At 38.3% G+C, this 13771-nt stretch overlaps 1 protein-coding gene across 1 annotated transcript in view; it reads right to left on the reverse strand.

Moving 5' to 3' along the window:
- The window catches only part of PITPNC1 (phosphatidylinositol transfer protein cytoplasmic 1), an 83757-nt gene that overhangs the window by 38438 nt on the left and 31548 nt on the right, over positions 1-13771 (reverse strand). The window contains exon 2 of the mRNA XM_068655492.1: positions 5484-5632. Coding sequence (XP_068511593.1) covers positions 5484-5632 — 149 coding nt within the window. The remainder of the gene's footprint in view (positions 1-5483; positions 5633-13771) is intronic.

A 13771-nucleotide genomic window follows, 5' to 3' on the forward strand; every position in this document is an offset into this window, starting at 1 on the left:
CAGCAGGTTAGACCTTGTGAGGAGTGTCCGTGTCACAGTACCCATAGCCACAGGGAGGCACTCTTTAATCAGAGTGACTAATGGTGCCGGTCCATTTCCATCTTGACTCCATTATTTGTTCTTACAGACTGTTTCTTCTTCCTCCACAGTCTTTGCTGGCACATAGACCCTTATGTTCAACTCACCTCGTGTACACTTTTTCCCCATGCTGCCAACACCAACTCTCAACTATGAAGCTTTTATGTTAAAATTAGCAAATCACTCAGAACACCTCTGTGACGCTGGCAGGTGGTATCAGTCCCGTTTTGTTGATGGGGACTGCAAGAGCGAAGAGAATTAATGGAACTGATGTCATAACTCAGAGCTCAGTCTGTCAAGAGATCTTATCAATGCCGCGGTACTATAGCAGGGGAATAAGAAATGAAAGACATGGAGATGGATGCAGCACATAAAAAGATCATTAAAGGGTAATTAAATAATACTCTGGAAAATCAGGAGCATTTTATTTACCATGCACCTCAGGTGTCTCATTTCCAGAATTCTGGTCACTTAGGGTACCCAGTAAGTGATGAACAAACATGCACTTTAAAGAGAAGGCAAGTTCAAGCAAATACACCATCCGAGCCTTTCCTAATGACATCAATTACGATCACTTAACCTGTCAGTAACAAAGATCCAGCACTAGCCACTCAAAAAAGGCAGACCATTGGAGACTGCAAATCACATTTTACTTCAGGGACTCAATTAAAATTGTGTTAGTCTGGCGACGTGTCGAGAGATCACCCAGGCTAAGACCGAACCTTTACTGAACCAAAGCAGACGATTTCAAACCTCAATTTTCCAACAGTAAATGTTTCAAACAGCTATGCTCAGATAACCGTGTGTGCTGAAAGTAAAATAACTTTCCATGTTAGCAAACTTCTGGGGAAAATACAGAGTTTGGATCATGAAGGTTTGTTTAACCATGATCTAGCTACACATAAATATTGTATTTGTCCAGAGGCGATATGCAGACGTTAGCACATTATCTAAAGATTCAAAGTCAAGTGCATTGACTTTTGCTCTTTGATGACATTGCTCAAAACCACATTTTCTTTCTTCTCTACAGTCTTTTCAGCAGCATTTTAAATACTGCATAATAGGCTTCATTGTACCAGGTCTTTTGGTTATTTTGTCAGTCTTTTGTCAGTATCTTTTTATGACCATCGCTTTGCTGACTCCCTTACCCCTGCTAAACTTCACTCTAATTCCTAAATAATAAATTCAGACTTTCAAATTTCTGGAAACAACGCTCCAGCAGGAATGGAGAGGCAGTAAACAATTCTGAATATAACTAAGGCTGACAATGACACTAGACAACTGTACAAATAAGGTCTTTGCTAATATACTGCTACTCATTTTGTGCTTTTATATTTTTAAATTTTTTATTTTGGTGGCACAGATATCCATGGATCACATTCTCATTGTTTATTTCTTCCTTCCCCAAATGAAGTTCAGTCTCTCAGCACGTAGAAAGTGCTTCTTAAAGGCATTCCAGCCAAACCCAGTGTAAGAATTAAAATATTAGCAGACAAGAAAAGATAAATGAAAATAATGCATACATCTTTCCAAGAAACCATCACTGAAATACAAAAGTTCAGATTTCCTCAGGGAAATCAAAAAAACACTAGGAGCATTATAGCTACAGAAGCTTTTGGCTGTGAAATTGTGATGCTTTTAGCTCTGAAACTGCAGCTTGCTGCTTGTCTTGAACAACAGTGGAGGCATAAATACCACAAATATAGCTAGATCTATGTAGGCACTGAAGATAGCATCTCATTTGTTCACGAGCATGTTGCAAAGCACAGAGGACAACGCCTATGATTGTGTGAAGCTGCCCAAACCCCTATGTTGCTGGTTTCTTTGGAGGGATCACAACTTAGGGTAGACTGGTGTGAGAAGGTGTCCTGTGCTGAATGGCTGCAAAAACAAATCAGACCACCTGAAAAATATGGAGGCAAAATTTTGAAGACCAATTGCTTGCACATCATTGAAGATGTGCAGCAGTGTAAGAACGGGATATTTGGGCCAAGATCAGCTGTGCAAGCAGAAAAGGATGCCTGTTCCTGCCAATTCAAAGCCAAAACCATCAAGCACATCAATACACAGTTTCTGCATCTTTTCATCCCTGAATTTAACCATGACAAGAAAAGTAATTTAATTTACACTAATGACTGGAAAAGAAAAGTAGGGAATAAAGGGAATCAAAGATTATTAACACCGGAAAGAAAGATGGAGGGAAAACTGTACTCTGTAATACCTAGTATCTCTGCTTCTTATCTCATTGGGGCTGGAGTAGATTTGGCAAAGCATTGCAGAACTGCCGGTTCTCCAGTTCTGCGTTCCTTGAGTCCTCCTTGCCTTATTGACCCTGACACTGTTCTGGGGTTCTTTTACGAAAGCATCATGCAGTGTTCAATATCTCTTGTGGGAAAGGCTGTTATCCAGTCCAGTGGAGTAGCAGGAAAGCTACGACAACTCATATTTTCCATTGGACTTGTTTCCCAGAAAGTACTTTTGGTTGGACTTCTGTGGCACAAGGGCAATTTGTAGCAGGAAGGGCAGGTAACACCTTATCTCTGAATGCATTGTGTTAGCCGTATAAAAACTAAGATTTTTTTTTTTTTAGTTAGGTAACCCCAAAATGGCTATTTAAATAGTGTAGTTTCCATGCTGCAAGCATGATGGATACCACTACAGAAGCAGCCGTGTGGCTATTTGTAGCCATACAAGTAGTTCTCATCTACAGAGGCATTACAGCAATGGTAATACAGTGAAATAAGTACTTGACCGAAGCTCCTGCACAGCGGTACAGGAAGCGGTTTAACTTGAATACCATAAACTCACGCTTAACAAAGGCTCTTGTAAGGTAGTCCCTTACGAGGGAACTGAGTTTGGAGTCAAGCAATGAGGTGTTACAAGGTCTTATCTGTAAATCATCATCAACTGGATCAATCCTAATCCCTCCAAAGTCAAGGGCCATGCTACCAGTCTGAAAACAATTAAAGAATCCCTCTTAACACAGAGGAAACCCATTGGATTTCCTCATTAAAAAAAAAATAAACTGAAACCACAACCGTTATAAATTCAGACTTAAGTTTCTGCCAAACCACAGTGTCATAGAAGCATATAGAGGTTTCTATTTCACTAATACAGACCTAAGTAAATGGAAAAATCAAGACTTTCCAAAACAAGTTTTAATTTTAAACTCTTTTGCAGTTATCTGACTGGGGGGGGGGAGTGTGGAAACTGAGCTTTATGCAGCCTGTTTATATGTAGTTGCACAGAAGTTATTACTTTTGATTGTTCATTTAATAACATTTTAAAAATCATAAATAGACTATGCTTAGATCTCATAAGAGTGTGCAGTAAGGAGAAAACACAGACTGTCCTTAAAAGATATGCATAATGATGACATATAATTGCGTTTGTTATCTTAGGACACAGATAGTCTCAAAGAGAGTGCGTGAGGGACAGAGTTGCCTATCTCCACATTCAGCTACAGGACTCCACATACTCTCCACACACAGCTACAGTCCACAGAACAGGACTGGTACAGGAGGAAGAGGTGCCTGTCATTAAACCTGACTTCAAACATCCATAGTAGATGAATTTCCCAAATCTGTGGGAAATTTGAAGGCATGTGGGAAATTTGAAGGCATGTGAATCTTCTTTCTCAATGTTTAGACCCATCTTTGGGTCTGGGATCCTTTGGTCCATTGCCTGTCCTATCAGAAGCAGTACGCTTCCCAGGTATGTCTTATTCTGACTTACTCTGAAGTGGTGATTCTGAGCATGATCTTCAGTGCCTAATTCCTTACTTCTTCATAATAGGAAGGAAAGAAATACCCAGAAACATAAACAAAATTTCTGGGAGCTCTACGACAAGAACAAATTTATTGATTTTTACTGTCTTATACATAGCCTGTGAGAAAAAAAAAGAACTACACTCACAGTAATATTGCATGCTGGCAAAATATATTATCAGAACGTATGTGTGTAAGAGTGCAATGTTACTGGTGATTCAATTTAGCCTGAGTTAAGGTTAGATATGTCAGGATTGCAATGGAGGAGTAACTTGCAATGTAGAAGCAAGAGCTATAGTGTTCCTATGCCCACAATCAAAGGCTGCAGAGCATAAAAAGTGTAATAAAAATGAGGCAGGCTAAGGGGAATAAAAGAACATCAGAAAAGCAGCAATATTCAATTAGATCAGCAATAATAAAAGTGGCAGCAGATTGAGCAATATATTTCACAGGATGCAGACATATATATTTAAATAAATATAAATATAAAAAAATCTCAGTCCTTTGAGTGTAGAGACATTGATTCACAGCAGTATAATTTCACCATAGGAAGAGACACATATTTCACTTTAAGAAATGATGGAACTTTTGTGGAAACAAAAGCAATTTTTTTTCCACATCATGTCTTCAAGCCTGTCATTTTAGTACAGCAGTTCATAATTGTGCAAGACTAATGCTACTTCATAATGTCAATTCACTTTGCTGTGGCAAATCTTTTATCACCAAAAATGGGGCACTGGTTTTGCAAAAATATTATGAAGTGAGAAACTGACTATATCAAGACCCAGAAGGTTAATTGCTACCCTAAGACATTACATTAATTATCAGCTAAAAAAGCTGTTTAGAGTTTCCCTAATTTTAATGCACCTCTTCTATGTTCAATCTACATGCAGTGGATGATGAGCTAGGAATTCTGTAAAAACAAAACAAAACAATTTTTTTCCTTTTGAAAGAAAGTAAGTCTTCTTTAAAAAGAAAAATCCTAATACTTTAGAGCGTTTCATGTTAATGCCTTCAAAAATTCTTATGATGTGCTATAAACATTAATGTATTACTTTTTGAATGCTTAAAACCATTCTGATTTTAGTGTCAAGATAAAAATAGAATCCCCAAATGATTAAGGGATGCAAGCCTGACTAACTGTTTAAGTCTTAAATGGGATGTAGGTATGGCAATGATTCAGGTTAAGTGAAATTTAATGGAATCAACATTAGTAGTGTTTACTCTAGAAATTATAGAGTATTATGATCATTTAAAGTCAAGTAGCAAATATGTAATAAAGTCAGAGTGGAATCCGTGGGCCCATAAAACCCTTAAACCATTTTAGTTTTTTGTTTGTTTTGGGTTGGTAATTTTGGAAAACAGAATGACAAAGAGTTAAGTGGAAGAAAACAGAAGTTCTGATTTTCAGTACATCTCAAACTTTGAGTTAGAATTCTTTCTCTTTGAAAAGGTACTCTAGAACAAAGAACGACTGATCTCAGTTTCAAGCATGGGTCTATCCTCAATCTCTTAGGAAGCCGCACTTGTTCATGAGAACCTATTCTGCTTGAAAAAGAAAGGCTACAGCCTGAGACGGATATTCATGACAAATTTTTATTACTGCCCATGCTAAGAGAAGCAGTTCTGTGCACTTGCCTGTTGAGATAGACCCGTTTTTCTGTTAGCTGGCCATTGCCATGATTCGGATCTTCATAGGGCTCATTCTGCACCACTTCCACACCTTCACCTCGGTCGCTCTGCTCATGGCTGTGCTTGCTTATCATGTACAACTGTCCAATTCTGTACTGCAAAGCAAAATCAAGAACAATGTGTTAGCTTTATCTAATACACGAGCATTCATAAATCAACGTCATACAATGATATATCAGCATGTGCAAATAAAAGGTACTTCAAGGGATGAAAAGCAGTTTTTTGAAGCCTCATTCAGACTTATGAGCCAGGGTCCTCCCATTATCTAATCAAATCCAGGATACCACTTGTAGAAAAAATAGGAAAAGTACTAAATACTAAGTACTTTTCCAAGTACTTAGGAAAAGAAGTTTTAGAAGAGTGATTTGGCAATATTATTAACATAAGTCTGAGCACATAAATCTGTTTTATATAGATTTTCAAGTTACTTAGGAAGCCAAAACCCAGGAGCTGCAATTACAGAGAAATAAATTGTTGCAATGTCAATTAACTTTTTTTTTTTTTCTTTCCAGTATGTCTGCATCTACACTTGGGCTTTTGTCTCCAGAGCAATGTAACAAAAAATACATCTCTAAATCTTCATTAGCAAAGTATTTAGATTAAATTTTACTTTCCCATACATTTTCTGTTTTCAGATTTTACTCTTATTGAAGTTCCTTCCACATTCTTGAGCATACCATGGTTCTTACAACAAACTGTCTTTGGACTTAACCAGTTTTCTCCATTTGGATCCATCTCTCTCCTAAAGTAATTTATTTAGGTATATACATGCCAATCACTTCAATTACGTCAATCACTCTAAACACAAAGGATAGCCTGTGAATTTAGAGAATGGCTCGGCTACTACACAAAGTTACCATGTACTAGCTCAGCACAGACAAACAAAAATGCAGTGACAGTCTGACCTCAGAAAATGGTGAGATTCTTATGATTATCACATATAAACAGCAATCCTACAATGTACCTTGGATCTCTAGGCTAATTCGGTAATTTCAGTGGATTTCTTTTTCATTGCTTTTCCTAAAAAAAACTCCTCTCACTGAAGAACACGACCCACTTTTAAAACTTGTTAGAACTAGTAAAGATGAAAAAACAGCAAAGAAGAAAAATAAAAGATACCGTTGTCATAAAACTGGAGAGTGTCATACCAGTCAAGCCAATTACTTGTGAAATTGTGACCCTTGCAATGTTTGAAAATCAGTAAATCTCGGCATTCCCGCTGGCTATGCAACTTAGAGCTGCCCAGAAATTTCAGTTATGCATCTAATGTTTCTTCCTCTCCTTTCTCCTCATAATCAGAGAGAATTGATGACTTTTTGTTATTTGAATGATTGTTCTTTCTCTTTTTAGCCTACATAACTCTGGAGAACCTACTCTAGATAAATCAGTGTATAGAAACATTCCTAGAGACATCCACTAAAACAGCAGGTAGAATAATGCTATTTAAACAATTTGATGTCCTGCCTATAACTTCAGCTTCTTCATCTCTCGTATCTCTTTCAAACAAGATGTACCCATTCAATAGATGAGCACTAGAATGTTTTTCCTTGCTAATCTAGTTATCTTCCTCAGTCTCTACTGAATTCCTTGCTTCTCTATCTCATCATATTTTAAACATTTTGTTCTAAGCTTCAAGGCTCTGAAGAGCTGTCACCCTCATCACACACTTGAACCGGTTTCATGAAAATCTGCCTTCTCCACTTCACTAATAATAAATGAACGCACTGGTACGCAGCCAAGGCAAAGTTTGTAGACAGAGCAAATACATTTTATTTGACCAGCTAGTACTGCTGGAAAAGGGAGAACTTTCAGGCACTTGAAGCTGTTCTTCAGTTCCAAAATCAAAGCAACATACTTCAAAGCTGAATAAAAGCTGAGGAAAAAATGCCCTGCTTTAATGAGATATGTATCAATCAGACCACCTGAGAGTAAAGATACTGCCTGAGGAGCGATAAGGATGTTAGAAAAGAGGAGAGGTGATAAGGTGCTTATCTTCTAATGGAAAGAAAGAGATCAGTAATTTATAGCTTGTGGAACATGAAAAGGTTAGCTAAGGAAAGGGGGAGAGCAATTAAAATTTGCCATGAAGCCAACATCACTACTGAGATGTCTATTGAGATTTTTTTTTTCCCCTTCCACTTTTAGTCCCCATAGACACATGGACATCTCACAGGAAACTCTGGAAAGCACTTCACAACTGCATGCATCACTGCATGCTTCGATTTCCTACTTCCACTCAGTCCTTTGCAATTTTAGTCTCAGTTTTAATGGTCAAATACAGATATCTCACATGAGGTTGTACAAAGGCATTCACTTGCTCCAGAGTCATGAATCAGATACCCACCTTTAACAACATGTTTTGCTAGGAGAGAGATTGTTGTTCTTTCATGGACCCATACTACCATAAACTGCAAGCAAAATATCAAATCACAACGCCTGTAAATCACTCTGAGCACATGGTTAAGAATGGTAAGCTACATACTTACTGCACTGTTCAGAAGATAATCAGCAGTATCATGTAGAAATTACCTTACAGATGTTGCACAGTCAGTGCTTATAGAAAAGTTCTACTTGATGAGACTCAGAATTGTGTGTATTCCACTTATCCCTCAGAGCTCACAGACTGTATCAAGGGCAGCCCAGCTTGGCACTTGGGAGATGCTGAAGAGAACTGAAGGCACCGTGACTGGTGCTGGACAGCTCTTCGGCAGCAATCTTACAGCTACTCGCCTCTCCCCAGGGGATAACTTTGGATTTGACACCAATCAAGTGAAAATGTCTTCCTTTCGGTACTGTTGAAATAACTGTGCAGTCCTGCCAGCAAGTAGCGGCATTCTGCGAAAGCAACACCCTTTTACATGCATTTTAAAGAAGGTAACTTAGCTCCTCTGTTTGCCATTTATTTGTTATCTAGTTCATAACCTTTTAATCTAATTCTAGACCAAGATCAAAAAAGATTGGACCTAGTAATAATTCTATTATTTTACCAAGCCAAAGAATACAGAAGTATAATTTCATATAAAATCTTCTTTTAAAAAGTGTATGTTTGTATTTACATGGATAAAAACCAAAGCAAAGACACGTATTTTAGAACTTGCTGAAATTTAAAGGCCTGAAAAAGCCTTCACAGCTTTTTCTAAGTTCCTATCAATGTTGTAGAGAAATAAACACTAAGAAACATTTTATAGCAGTAATCAGGAGTCACCATCCCTGCCAGGATAAACTGATACACCACTATTATTTATGTTGCTCTAGTCACTATGTGAATTTCGATGTGCCTAGCTGCAAAAGAGTCTTCCAGGACCACATACGGCGTCAGGGAAGTCAGTACAACTTCATGCAGTGGCACCTGACCTGTATTTGGCTTGGGAGAAAAGCTCTTCATCTGAGAGCTCTTCAGTTTAATGGAGGAAAATTTCTTCGGTGTCAGAGGCAGAGCTTCAACAAACAAATGCACTGAATATGGAGTTGGAGTTTTCTAAGGATATTGCTATGGAGCTTTTGTACTATACTTGGCGTTTAACTCCTAACGAGGTAGATGTTGGCTCACCAGTGACTTCTCTTTTTCTTCAGCTGGCAGATGGTGTTTGCCTACTGGGAGTTTAATCACACAAGAAACAAGGCTTATGTCAACAACAGCGTAATGATGGTCAATCAGATTTTGTTTAAACTTGTAAGTGAGAGCAGAATCACTTTTGTGGGGTTCTTGAGACAGAAGAGATAAGAGGTCCACTCTACACATCTTTCATTTGTAGAACTTCCATTGTCTTCAACAGAAGATGAATGAGAATCCCTGTACAAACATGGCCATTTTTTCCTTTCTTTTTCCACACCACAGCCTTTAGTTCTGTCAGGCTGTCTTGTTAGCAGCCTAATGAGAAGAACAAATTAGGCTATAAATGAAACTTGCTCTCAGCGTTTATTATGATGTGTTTTAGCTCTATGACAAGTCTTGTGTGAAATCAAGTAAATTCTTCAAAGCTTGATCTAGTCTCCCTTAATGTATTTGAGGAGAATACTTTTGCCATTTCTAATTTAATGGGGCTCCTCCCCTGCAGGTTTGCCAAGGAAAACTGACTGACCATTACTCAGGTTTTGATCTAATGCTAGTCTTTCAACAGAGCCTCTGATACAGCTTTTCAAATGTTATGTGGACGGCAGAAAGTATCATTCTCTCAAAGGATAAATTACTACAAAGCTACCCATAATCTGATTTTTTATACCATTCCTTTAAATTCTTAACGCTCACAGGAAATGTAGCAGATGTAACACTGGCTTCATCTTATACGGCAATTATTGTATTCAAAAGAATCGTTGAACTCTTTCATCTGCACTTTTCTATAACTGGACTAAAGCATCAGGGATGGTGCTGCCAATTCAATTTATGCGACTTATTGTTCCAAGCCAGGAGGAAGATCCCTCCCTGTAGTTAAAAACCAGAGCCCAGGAGATGCAGAGTGCCTTTTATACTTATTTAAGGCAATGATTGTTCAGAGCACTGTATTTTGACAATGGAAAGTATTTCTCAGTGATTCATGCTAAAACACACCAGTGGCTTCCTGGCCTGTCCTCTGAAAACTACAAAGGTAAAACAGAAAAAAGTGAGACCAGCAGTAACAGCTAAACTGAAAGAGACGTGTTCGTGCACACGTATGCTCCTTTCAGCGGCAGCTGTCAATGGTGGAATCATGCCTCCATTGACAGCAACAGGCATTTAGTCATTGACCTTAATTCAGCAAAGATTTACATCTTGCAAGAAAATGTAATGAACCAATTTCATCCTCGGTTGTACCTATCTAGGTACACTGAATCCAAGGGCATTGATTATGGTAAAAAAAGTAGGAATTTCCTTAAGGAATTCTGATTTAGAGAATGCTGAAAACAATACTTAAACTAGCAGAAAACAATACTTAAATACTTAAAACTGACTGATATGCTTGGGATTTCCTTTCATGTCATAGACTCTGGAAGACTGCGTGCTCCTCAGTGAATGCATTTCAAGACTTCGTTTAAGGCTGATTTTTTTACTAAAAAGAATAGCAGAAATATTACTCAGTATAATCATTTCCACATTTAGGATTTTTTAAAACAAGTACTGTCTATTCCTCAAAGTACCACCATGAGATAAGCATGGTGATCCCCTGAGAAGTTCCTTGTCCAAATGTGCACAACCTGTCACTCCATGCCATCTCTTAACAACGACTTTCTTAACAGAGATAATTTCTGGAATAATTTGCTTGAAAATGTATTTGCTTGAGTACATATCTTTGTTTAGGAGGATACTCTGAAGTTTCCTTTTGTGTTTGGTTTTAGAAAGTCTTGTTTTTAGGTCTCAGTGAAGACCTAAGCCCCACGCTGCCAGATTTTCTGTCTCAGAAAATGAAAGAATATACGAAGAGTTTACAGTTAGATATTGGAAATGGGCAAGAGAAACATTATCCTCATTTTATAAGAGAAATAGATACAGAGATTAAATTAATACCTCAACATTAAATAAAAAGATGTGATAGAAGAGGGAATTTTGCCTCAATCGAGTGATCCCCAGCTCAGTGCTTTTACCACAAGACACACCTGTAAATTTTTTCAATTCTAAAAAGTAATTACTTAAGTAAAAGTGGTTTGTCTTATCTCACTCAGTGACTGTAAATCCTTTACATTATTAGACATCATTCTGTCTGCCTTCTGAAACGGGAAATACCTAATGCATCCTCAGGTTAACGCAGAGCCCTCACATGTGGGCAATTATAACAGCGGCTGATCGAGCACCCAGATTGTGCCTTCCCATCCCCGCACTTGTGTAGATGATGATTCAGAGCTATTAAGAATAATTTAAGAAAATCTTTTCCATGACACAAGCTCCAGGTTCTGACAAGGTGATTTATCTTCCTTGTTATTAACATTCCTCGATTAGTTTTAACTAGCAGAGAGGAATGCACGATGTGTTACTATGTGATATTTCACGCACTGGCGGATCTGCATCAGCTCCTCCTGGGCCTACTTTTGGAATTACTTTCCCTTTCAAACTGCCACCTTCCCTGCTAGACTCTGGCTTTCAGGGTGAAGAAGTGAACACCTTGCCTGATAGCATACATTAACTGCCACTCAAGGTTGTGCTGAAGGACATTGCTAGGGAAGGAAATCACTGCGGCTGGACACATTTCTGCCACTGCCATCACCGCTCTCTTTGCCCAGATAGCAACGAGCAGGAAGAAAACGGACTGTCACTGTCAACAGGAACTTTGAAGTCTCTCTCATGTAGTACAACTTACCAGTGTGAAAGTAGCAGCTTGTATTTCTAAACTAGTGGTTTTCCTGCTAGAATAACTACATTGTAGGCTAGGGTCATGTGAAAAGAGTCCTGCTGGTTTTGACTCCTGGGAAACTCTGCAAGGAAAGCATGAATAGTAAACAGAGAGTGCAGAAGGGGGGTGTTTTGATAGCCCTGCGTAATGCCTTGCAGAGATACCCTGTCTGCTGCTGAATTGGTATTAAATCTCATTTAGCCTGCCTGAAAAGCTCTGTATGTTGCTCTGTGTGGAGTCTACACTAATATATTATTTGACCTCTTGTATCTAAGTTACAGTGTTTGGAGCAAACCAGGCACCTTTGTGCTGTGTTCACTTTGCCGTGTAGAAATACCCGAAGTGCCAAGAAGTTTTTATGAGCTGTTGTTTTAAAGTGGCTGTCTCAAGGCACAAATACAAGAAGGTAGTTTCAGAAGCAACAGTAGCTTTCTAAAATATTATCTCCAAAAGCAAATCTATGTTATCTACGCAAGAGAGGAATCTTCTGAAAAAACAGAAGAATTAACTTCTTACAAGAAGGAGTAAGAGCAAAAAGCTACCTGAGTGACTTGATCTAGTTACAGACTGAGCGAGCTGCCAGTTAAGCAATGGCCATAGTCCCAAGTGTGCTGTGATTGAACCCATCAGAGGTGTGCTCTGCCTTGAAGAGCAGTTACAGCAGCATCTGAACCAAAAGCTGCAACGCAGAAAAAAACAGCAATGGGAAAAATGTGCATTTAAGAAAAAGAAGTCATGTGAGACAAAGACAATGCTCATTAACTATCAGCAGGAGAAATCACATTTCAAAGGGTTATTTTGTATATTTATGGGATTGAGGCATTCCTCCTCAGGACAGAAATCTGCATAAAGTTTCCGACACCAATTGACAAATACAGAATGTATTTCTGGCAAAATGCTGTCCCTATTACAGGATGTCCACAGCTTCACCGCAGTAGAAAGGAGGGAACTGACCTTGCTTGTCTAATAGCGTAAATTAAAGCTATGAGTGGAAAACACAGAAAGTGTTGTCAGGAAGGCCACAGCACTGGGCCGCACTAGGATACAATAAATGGTTTAAAGTAAAATTTTCACTTTAAAAATGCAGCCAGATGACCAGGCTTTATAGAAAGCTTTAGCAGTAAGGCTGTAATAACCACTCTAAACGCCTAGGTCCTGAGATTTGAATGTAAATATGATGCAGTGTACAGTTGGAGAGCCTTGAACCAAAGTTATTTAGTGGTGTAAATGTTACTTACACTAGTAATATATAAAGAATCTGACTAGTTAAAGTTTAATGTTGAGCTTGAAATCTTTCTTTCAATTAATTCCTGCATGCATCAGTGATTCATGATGCACTACACATCTGCTGACTTGCATCAGCAGCGTTTTTTAGCATTGCCCACATTCATGGGAACATGTTTTTGTAGCCTCACAAATAAACAACTGCAGCAGGAACAGTTGACTTTTGCACGCTATGAAGTGCAATTCTTACTGCTTTCATGTTTGCTTTGCCTTTCTCAAGGAAGAAATTACATTTTTAAATTACTTTATCTGTTAAAATTCCTATGCATGGAAGTTCAGCAGCAACTAACAAATAGGACGTTCAGTAAAATAGTACCCTTTCCCCAGTATTTTCAGCTAAAGACATGGTCTCCTCTAAATTTGAAGCATCCTGGCACATTAATGGCTTATATCCTAAATGAATGATACTGCAATTAATAGGACCAGGTTCACATCTGTGATTAATACATGTACAACTCTGCTCATCTCAATTTCCACTGAAATGAAAATTAAGTTGCAAATTTTCAGCTTACACGCAAATACGTTTTGCTAAATATAGCTCATGTCCTGTTCAAATGCTAGTAATTTTGCGTTTCTACACCAGCTGTGCTATTGAAAAAAAACAGCTGTTTATCCTGAATGTACAAGCTCATACGTTTTTTAAGAATC

Source organism: Anas acuta, chromosome 18 (assembly GCF_963932015.1).
Source record: "Anas acuta chromosome 18, bAnaAcu1.1, whole genome shotgun sequence".
NCBI lineage: Eukaryota > Metazoa > Chordata > Aves > Anseriformes > Anatidae > Anas > Anas acuta.